This window comes from Saccostrea cucullata, unplaced genomic scaffold, assembly GCF_032062105.1.
Source record: "Saccostrea cucullata isolate Sc308-1 unplaced genomic scaffold, CSIRO_AGI_Scuc_v1 ctg96, whole genome shotgun sequence".
NCBI lineage: Eukaryota > Metazoa > Mollusca > Bivalvia > Ostreida > Ostreidae > Saccostrea > Saccostrea cuccullata.
In genome coordinates this window covers 323289-333644 of record NW_026928943.1, presented here as the reverse complement: position 1 = coordinate 333644, position 10356 = coordinate 323289, and the positions used below count along the sequence as shown (strand labels likewise).

Here is a 10356-nt window from a genome sequence, read left to right as displayed (position 1 = left end):
ATTAACTGGTGCTCTTTCACCAGTTTACAGTCGTGTGATCGTTGCAACATGGAGGATCTGTCAATAACAAACACGTTTTCGTAGAGATTTTGGAGTTCAAAAGTCTCAAAAGAATGAGTGGGCCGTCTTCTGACGAAATCAAACCAGAGGATATTCATAATCTCTTAGAACACTGTGTGAAAACTGCACATAAAGTAAAAGATGGCGACATTGAGGTATTTTTATATTTCTTAGACATATCTGAAGTACACATGTTCTTGATTCCATTTACATTTCAAACTCAGGGCTGATATCTTCTATAGGACCTTAAAATTATGTTTTGATGACACTTGATAAGAGTGGTTTTAATTAAATTGTGATTTTATAGATAAAAGTATACTAGTTAGAATAATCTAACTGTGTCTTGGTACAGGCCCTCACCACAGTTAGAATACCACCCATATACTCGTTGTTAAAAAATTGCAAATTTTTGAAGAATATAAAATGATTTGCACTGGGAATAACTACCAAAATAATCAAAACAAACCTTCTTGAGATTGCTCATGCCTTTTATCAAAAAATAACCAATATAAAGACGAAAATCCAATTAATTTTCTCTGTTTTTCTCTCGATTCAAATATGTTTACATTCGTCTCTAGTGTTCCTAGTAAATGCACTATGCGAGTTATCGCCCGTGTTTCTTTCTGCTACATTACGAATACACGGAACGAATTCTATCGTTAAACCGGGTCCGTAGGACAATATCATTTTAACGATAGAACATTCTATCTAAAAGTATACAATCTCAACAGTTCTGAAATGACAATTTAAATTCCTGAAAACATGTTTACATGTGTGTATAGTTTTGATGTTGTTTCTGTTTTATTTTAATAAAAAAATATATTTTACAGGGTGAGTTCATCATGGAGAGATGCCTTGTTTTATTTTCAAAGGACTATCGATATTCGGTATGAGTTATTATTTTTATCAATGTTCCTAATTATTTCAATTTATTTGTCACAAAAATTATTAATAAGAGCTTAATTTACGTATAAGTAGGAACCTATGTACTTAGTATGTAAGTCCCTGTTATGGGCATCCGAACAGAGCATAATACATAATCCATTCTGATTTACAGGTGATTAAAAATTTTAGTGGTGAGCTGTGCGGCCATTATCCTAGTAAAGTTGTTTTTCTGGAGTATCAACTGTCAGAGGATGAAAGGAACAATAAGAAAAGATATGACGAGTAAGTATTATAGCTGAGTGTCATCGGCCACCTAACATTGTTCATGATGTAGTCATTGGAATCCCTACCTAGACCAAACTTGAAGGGATGATGCATCTAGGGATTTACAGTACCATGCAGACTTGCATCGAATTCTGGATCTGACCTACATTTTTCAGAAGAGTGACTTGGTTACAATTTTTTGAGCAAGTCTATTCCCAAGTAACTATAAGCCCTGTCTGGACCAAACTTTCAGGAATGATACATCTGGGGATGTACACTACCAGAAATGCTTTGGATGCTGAATCTGACCTATGTGTTTTCCAGAAGAGTGACCAGGTTAAAGTTTTAGGAGAAGGTTCCATTCTAACGTAATTATAAGCTCTACCTGGACCAAAATTGCAGGGATGATACATTTAGGGGTATACATTTCCCTTTCTGCTTCAGATGCTGTATTTGACCTATATTTTCCAGATGAGTGAATTTTAGCCTTTCTTTAGATATATTAGCATTGATGATGTTTTTAGGTATGGACACTTTTAAACTTGGTTCGTATGCTGAATATTTGACCTGTATTTCCCAGATGAGTGAACAAGATAATTTTTTTCGGAGTAGCTCTATAATTATGTAGCCTGTTATGATTAAACTTGCATGGATGTTGCATCTATAAAGGATGGACACTTTCTGTCTTGCTTGGAATTTTGTAACTGATCAATATGATTTTGATTAAAGGACAAGTTAAAGATTTTGGAGCAGGTTCATATCTAATTAACTATAAGTGGTGGTTAAACTATTTATCTTGGGATGCACATTAACTAGAAAAAAATATAAATATGAAATTTGTCTTGCTTATACACAGAATTTGTTGAGGCGATCGCGAGCTTCATAATCTTTGATTACCTATGTTTACTTGAATCTTGTAGACTGACTGCATATTACGATTAACTTATTGTCTTTGATTTTTCTCTAATGATTTAGGATAAAGTGAACATGTTATACCATTGCTGCACCACCTACAGTAAATGAGGCTTATACATGTAGGTCAGTGCCAGGGACAAATAATTATATATACCCCTTCTCCTTGAATTCATTTTAAAGTGTGTTTGTCAAAACCATGTTTCACTATATTGTGGTGTTACTTTGCAGAGGGATCAGAATTTCTCAAAGTGTAACAATGATCCTCATTTTCTGGTCTTGTTAGACTATATCAACAGAGTATAAAATATCCCCAGTCATCTTAGTTATGTAAAAAAACATCACCATAGTAATGTAAAAAAAAAAAAAAACCCATAGATATTCATATTAAAGTGTTAAAACTTCTGAAATTCATTTTTTACCCCTTTTATATTATTTTTTTTACTCAATTGAGTCAGGATAAATATAATTTTATCTCGCTTCCTTTATTCACATGGATATGATTTCTTATAATAATTTGGTTCATGTGTAAAGTTCCTTATCCTGGTGTATTTTTATACATGAATCAAAGTCATATATACAGATATAGATGGAAATGAGGAAGAGACAATAGCAAAACATTTTGACATTGCTTACTGCTGCAGTGCTTGGTCAATAGACATGATATTGGCTGCATTTCATTTCCAGAATTTTTGGGTTTTTTTTTTTTTGAATTTTTTACTTCATTTCTGACATTTTTTAGTTTTCAGGAAGTCCTTTTTGATAATGAAAGCAGGATTGGAGAATTCACTTATGAAAAATTTAAGAAGAATAAATCATAGTATACCAAATGTCTTGGACATAAGTTTGGTTCAGTCATTGACATATAATTTACCTAAGTAGTGAACATGAAATGGTGATGAAAAAATTGCATGCTCATTGATCTCTTTTAACATTAAAGACTTGTATTACATAATTAGTGCTACATGTACAGATGTATAAATACAAAATTCTTATGTGTTTTTTTATCAATATTTTGAAAACAAGAAATATTTTTTTAAAAAATTCTTAAGTTCATATAAATTATGAAATTTTCACTTATAAGCTCAGAAACAACTATGCATATAAATATGTCGGTTGCTGATTTAGCTGATCGAGTCAGACAAATACAATAAGTCACGTTATCCAGGAAGGATGTTAACACTGAACCTTGGTCAGTAATAAGGAAAAATTATATAACAATTTTAATAAAACTTTGCATTTCACCAATACAAACTATAGGGAAAAGGAAGCATTATATTTTTTTAAAATTTACATCATCATAGTCTTTTTAAAAATGCCCTTGAATTACAGTTTTAAAACCTGGATAATGAAAATGATCATCAATTTTTTTTTTTTAAAGTTACATAAAAATATTTGTGTGCATTTTGTATTGAATTATACATCATCAAAACAATGAAGGTTTAGGGGGATGTTCTTTGACGCTTTTGTCCATCTGTGTGTAGAGGCAAACATGGCAAAGTTAAATTCTGTGTTTAGATCATTTTCTACCCTAGCTTTCTCAAATGGTACAGCTGTATTAAGATAGACCTTTGTAGATGGGTTGCATCTTTGAATAAATGTACCACATAAGGTGGATGCTAAGATTGTATGTGTCCCTGGCCAGTGTCTGTACAAATATTGGTCTTATCAGGACATCTTTCTGTTTTGGTAAAAATTATTTTGACGTAAGAGACTTTTTTAAATTACAGTGTTCAGAGTATGTATGATATTCCCAGGATGCGAGAACTCATCAAACAAGCTCGTTACGCACGATGTCGATCTCGTTTTGCTGTGCCTGTCATACTGTATGAGGGAAAGGTGAGATGAATGGAAATTAATTACACAATCAGGACTGCACCAGTCAGTTCACTAATTGTAGATAATATGTAATCAACCTACTGAAAGTGGTGCTAAGATAATCACGTTTATTGTAATTTTAAAAAATGAATGTTGTTTTAAATTGTTCTCAAGAATGCAGGAAATTAAAATGTTTTATATATTATCTTATATTTGTTTATTTAAAAAAAAGTTGAAGTTAATGTTCATGCACCATATATTATACATTCAAACTGTGAATCTTTTCTAGCATATTTGTCGTTCTGCCACACTGGCAAGTGGTGCAGAAATGTTTGGACGTACTGGTCTAGATTTCCTTTTTTCAGGTAAGAGTTTGAATTATTCTATGTAAAAAAGATTATTAATGTGATGCTCCCAAGTATTGTTCTGATTGGTTGCTTGTAACTGTACAGTTGACCTCATTACTTCAGCCCCAGATAGACCCCAAGAAGAGGCAGCAGACCGTGGAGGGGGCACGGGGGCGGACACGTTTGACCGATTCCGAGGTCATGACATTAATTTACTCAAGACAATGTCTATCAAGTATATCTGTGATCTGATGGTGGAAAAAAAGAAAGTCAAATTTGGAATGAAGTAAGCTGTGACAGGAATATGCTATGAATTATATTTAACCTTGCTGTTTTATTTGCGCTAATTAATATTTATTGTGAAAATTTTAATGGTAGCCAGGAGGTAGTAACTTGTTGCATTTTCTTTTCAGTATCACCTCCTCAGAAAAAGTGGACAAGGAAAATCGATACGCAGATTTCTGTATTTTATCTATACCCTATCCAGGTATTCCTGCTTAGATATATGTTATAATGTAATATATTGATATGCAGATTTCTGTATTTTATCTCTACCCCTGGCCCTATCCAGGTATTCCTGCTGAGATATAGTGTAAAAATAGATTTATTAGGAAATGAAAGCTTCAATGACTTTTAATTAAAAATGGCTTGTTTTGGAGCATTTCAAAGCATTTTCTTTGCTCGGATAATTCCTATAACTTAATGTGCATTTCAACAAGGAACTATGCAAAGGATGTGCCTTCATTAACATATTTCTATTGCAGGTTGTGAATTTTTTAAAGAATGGAAAGATAATTCATATTTTGGTGAAACAATGAAATTTGATTGGAGCCAGGTATTTTTCATGTTGTAAACCATTATTCGCATGCAAGAAATATCTGTGAAATTCAAATACTTTATCTTCCTTCACTTACAAATAATTCTTGCCCCAAACCATTACATGTGTATTCTTATTTTTTTTTGTGAAGAACATTCACATAAGAAATGGATTTTGAACTTACCATATGAATTGCAAATAAAAAATAAGAATTGTTTTAGAGTAAGATAGATATTTCTGTTCTTCAGTCAGCTTAACTTATGACTATGCTTTTCTCAACATCTAAAATTATTTGGTAGGATTATGTTGATGCTAACTTAGACGTTCCAGATGATTCATTACTCAATAAGATTGGACTTGATTGGAAAAAATACAGGGTGAGTTTTTATTATGCTTTCAAGGTACATACCACATAACAGTTAGTCTCTAAATACATGTACTTAAAACTTCTTCGTAAAATTATTACCATAAAAACATGAAATATAAGGGACAAGTTTAATAAATGGGTGACTTTTTATCAATTCTGGTCAAACATTCAGAAATATGATCTTGAAAATACTTCTGCAGAAGATAAACATGACCAAACCATTAGCATCGTTATATTACATATATTTGTATACTGTAAATAAAATTTTGTCTCATTATGAAAATATTTCTCTTTCTTCTAGACCTGGGATCTTATTCAACTGACACAGAATTACATGAAACTCTTCATCCACATCTTGAGAGAAGGTATGTTTTTTTTTCTTCAAATCTATTAAAACATCCAATGACATTGTCTCAGCATAATTTGATTATGTTTCAATTTGTGACATTTCTATTTATCGTAAAACAAGTACAATTTTTTCACTTAAAAGAAATACAGCAAAAAGAAAAAAAAACAAACACTGAAGCAATTGTAAAGCATGGCAAGCATTAAAAAGTTATTAAATCACATAAATTACTTTCCTGCACACTATCTGTAAGATACTTGCGACAGAATAGGAAAGTAATTTCAGTTATTGTAATATCTTAGCCAGTTGTAGTGTTTCGTATCAATACGTGTACTAGAATATCAGATTCCTCATTTTACAGGGGACACTGGGATTCTTGTCCATTGTATCTCAGGGTGGGACCGCACCCCCATGTTTATCTCCCTTCTCCGCCTGTCTCTGTGGGCAGATGGCGTTGCTCATGCCACTCTCTCTCCATCCGAGATTTTATACCTCACTCTGGCCTACGACTGGTATCTGTTTGGGTAAGTCATTTACACTGTCATTTAGCTCTGTGTTGGCTTGTATGTACAGTTTTAGTGATGTCTTTACTATCTGACAAGCAGAAAAATTTAAGATTTGCCTGTTTTCATTATCCTACTTTAGTAAGCAGAAAAGTTTCAGATCTGCATGCTTATTATCACGACTGCTCACATCCAGTTCTGTAAATTGATTAGAGTTACCTCCCTTTCAGACACAATCTTCCTGATCGAGTGAATAAAGGAGAAGAGGTAAGATGGAGTAGGAGCTGTTGTTATTATTCTGCCTAGAAATTTCTAAAAATGTTCTTGAAATTGAACAGTTTGAAAAAAAATGATTTGTTAAATTTATTTTTGTTTCCATCTTACAGATTTTATTCTTCTGTTTCAATTTCCTGACTTACATTACATCTGAGGAATTTTCAGTCAAATCACCTAGGTAAGATATAAAGATGTTTCATAAATCATAAAACTAGTTTATATAATCAGCATTTAAAATATCCTGCTTAAAATCTGATATACGTGTACATGTAGTTTATTTCCTTGAGTTGTTTTCGTAATAGCCTGTGATCTGAAATGACAAATATGCATTAAAATGATTAGAAAATTACAAAATAGAAATACAGTAAAACTCGGTTAGTACGAACACGGATATTGCGAATTCACTGATATAGCGAAGTTATCTTGGATCCCCAGCTATATAAATTTAATGAATTTCTTATTCGGATATAACGAATTACGGATATAGCGAAGTGATTTCATAGGTCCCAGCGACTTCGCTATAACCGAGTTTTACTGTATAGCAACATGTAGAATTCTCTCTAGACTATAAATAAACTTTCTGTATTAATTTCAGTAATCTCAGGAAAGTAAGCAGAACAGATTCTGAGTGCAATATGGATGGAGTATTGTTAGGTCCGTATTCTTTTATGTTAAACTTCGCTTCTTTCTGAAATCTCTGTTTTGTAAGGTCAGCTTTGTTATGGTATATGTATAGTAAACCAGGCCTTAACATTGTACTGAGTTATAACAAATCAGACTTTATGCTGACTTCATAAGCTTTTATATTTTGAGACATGACCTATGTTGAAATTACAGTTAAACTTCATTATCTCAAATTCCATTGATTTGTGGAAGAAAGTTTAAAGTCTTTTTGCTTTTTTTCTCAAAACATCAGAATCTTCGGTTATTTTTATTACATGTAATCCCATCAGGGTGGAGATAATGATGTTTGTATGATGTCGCAGATACTTTTATTCTTAGTAGTAGCACCTGTCTTCAGTAATTGTGTTATTTCTGTTTACAGATACGGACCATCGGCGCTTCAGTATACGAGGCAGTAACACAAGTATTAGTAGTCTAGGTAGCTGTAGCTTTGAGAATGCTCCTGTTTTCTTCTCAACAAATCCAGAGGACGATTCTCACCTATCAAATGGGTAAGAGCTGAACAAGAAATACTAGTTACACATCCAGTAAGTGCTCAAATTTTGTTTTCCTAAGAAGAAATACTTTAATAGTTACGTGTCCCAGTGCACCATGGCCACATGATTGTACATTCCTCCTTTGCTTTGATTAGTAACCCCAGTGTGAGTATCTCGGCCCGGTACTCCCCGGCGGCCAGTAGACTGTCCATGGAGACCACCACCCTCCATGGCAGCGTCCATTCCAACTCCTCCTCCTCCTCCAGTCCAATGGCGGTCCCCAACAGTCTCCGCAAAGTGGACACCACCCGGGCCTCCTCCCCAGGCTGTGGAAGGTACATTTAGCTATGGAGAAATTGCTCTTGGACCTTATGTTTCCAGTAACAATTAATAGCATGTTAAAGTTTACATTTAGGATCTATTTTCTATACAATGAAATAATGAGAATTTGCTTGATCTGTAGCTGGCAGGTGGTGTCTAGTTGTGGCAGTCTGAGGGGTTTGGTGTCTTCCCATGATTCACCACATTCAGTAGGATCCAGTGGCAGCTCAGGAAGGCTCAGCTCGTATGTCATTTCTGCTTCTCACAGAGTTTCCGAAAACCAAATTTTTCTATCAGTCATTCGGACTGATGACTTAATGTGTTCTATCAGTCCGAAACATATTCTATCAGTCCGAATAAATTTTAAAATATACAGTGTATTCCTCATGTCAGATGTAATTCAAAGAAAATGGCATTGAATATGTAAAAAAATTGTGGCTCACAAACACTGATTGTGATACCGGGAATATAAAATGCAACTATGATTAATTCAAACATGGCACCAGGTCACACAGGCTTGTGGCAGCAATAAAGTCACTAGCCCCAAGTAAATATTGTGAGAAAGAAACAACTAATTACAAAAAGTTAATTCTTGAAAAAGAAAACTTCTCAAGGTTTCTAGAATTCTTTTTAAAATCTAAAGTTTAATTCTCACTTGTAAATTTGAATCATATATAAATAGCAGTAGAAATTCAAAATAAAAGTAAATTTTAAAAAATTATCTTTACGTTTTCTCAGTGGGCATTGCACCTCATGACCTATATACTGCATGTGTTTACCAATAACAGAGGAATGGAGGAAATTCGGATTAGGAAAAAACGATCGTTTTTGGAAGTAAATAAGTCAAGTAGAACTGCAAAATGGATAAGATAATGGATATTTACGAAGAATAGGAGCTTGCTGCATTGAAATTTTTCATTTATGAAGATATTGCAATAGATTATAGTACAATAAATTAATCAGGACAAGCCCTCACCACAATCGGTCACACGGACCGATACTGTAGCGAATTTCATCGGACATTTCGATTTTCTATCGGTTTTGCCGGTAGGACCGATAGTTTTCGGAAACTCTGTTCTCAGTCTTTGTATTTAAAATGGATATTGAAGGAAGTTTTTTAAAATCTTTCTCTATGTCTTAAATATTTTTTGCAGCTGCCAAGAAGCCATAGAATATGTGGAAAGTACAAGACATAAAAAACTTGATGCAGTGCGAAGGATCTTCCATAATGCTTATGTTAATAAAATAGCTACAAAATCTGGGGGAGCAGGAGGTATTGTTAATTTTCTGGACCAGTTTGCTGAGAAAGTGGGAATAAGAAGTGGCAGGACTACTGTTGTGTAGCATATGGCTGTACTGGCAGGACTCCTTTATTCAGTGTAGCACAGTGCTCTGTTGACAGGACCTCTGTTGTTTAGCTCACCAGGATTTTACAGGACTATTTTTTTTTTAGCTAAACACCCTGTAGGGAGGACTTCTTTATTATAACACAGTGCTGTTGACAGGATTACTTGATTGAAGCGCCGTGCTGTGTTTTGCTGGACCTTTTAGACTTAAAGTCAAGGACTAGAGTAGCAGATTGTATGCCAGTTTTAAATATTTAGTTGAACCAGCGAGAAAGGATGTATTTGTGATAATATTATGTGATATCATTTTATGTCATATTTCATGATGTTAACATTGCATAAGATGACTGGAAGCTGTAAATTTTATTTTCTTGGATGTATATGTTTTAGAGAAAATGTGGGTGTATGTATGATATGAAAATACATTTTATTGTTAATGTATAATATTTTTTTGTCATTTAATATTCAAGTAGGTAGAAGAGTGCATATTGTTTAAGAAAGGACCTTTCTATAGGGAATTTTGCAAACATTGATTTTTTTCCATGAGATGAAAAAATGAGATGTTTGAGAAACAAATATATCCTCCTCCTCTACACACACTAAGGCAGCAGGGATCATCTCCCTAAAAAAAATTAAGTGTAAAGGATTTTCAAAATTCCTGTCTTATGTAGTTTGACCTTTGAACCTTTGATAGTTGTCATATGCGCCTGGAAAAATCAAGATTGAAGACTGTCTAGCAAAAGGTTTTCAAGATATTATGCAATCTAATATATCTTCACATGTCCAATTTGACCTTTGATCTTGTGATCTCATAATCAATATACAGGTCATCTACACCTAAGAGGTAACCTATCAAGTTTGTCTTTGACTTTGTAACCTCAAGGTCAATGTCATCTACTGCTTGGGAGAATCAGTATTGGTGAGGTAAAGAGTT

General features: G+C 33.5%; 1 protein-coding gene across 1 annotated transcript; it reads left to right on the top strand.

Annotated features, from left to right (window-relative positions):
- Positions 1-7: 7 nt before the first annotated feature.
- Positions 8-9866, top strand: LOC134279345 (myotubularin-related protein 14-like). Its single transcript, XM_062761733.1, has 18 exons — positions 8-215; positions 891-947; positions 1118-1227; positions 3852-3960; positions 4229-4304; positions 4410-4572; positions 4700-4773; positions 5051-5121; positions 5403-5480; positions 5772-5835; positions 6178-6340; positions 6550-6586; positions 6706-6773; positions 7191-7249; positions 7641-7770; positions 7911-8090; positions 8219-8320; positions 9231-9866. Exons 1-18 carry the CDS (start codon positions 114-116, stop codon positions 9418-9420), a joined length of 1833 nt encoding a protein of 610 aa, XP_062617717.1. The 5' UTR covers positions 8-113; the 3' UTR covers positions 9421-9866.
- Positions 9867-10356: the final 490 nt, after the last annotated feature.

Bases quoted from the DNA above. Each gene is read 5' to 3' on its own strand.
- LOC134279345 (XM_062761733.1), top strand. From the start codon at position 114: ATGAGTGGGCCGTCTTCTGACGAAATCAAACCAGAGGATATTCATAAT. The intron at 6,587-6,705 runs GTAAGATGGAGT...TCCATCTTACAG, and splicing joins GAGTGAATAAAGGAGAAGAG to ATTTTATTCTTCTGTTTCAA. The intron at 8,091-8,218 runs GTACATTTAGCT...CTTGATCTGTAG, and splicing joins TCCTCCCCAGGCTGTGGAAG to CTGGCAGGTGGTGTCTAGTT.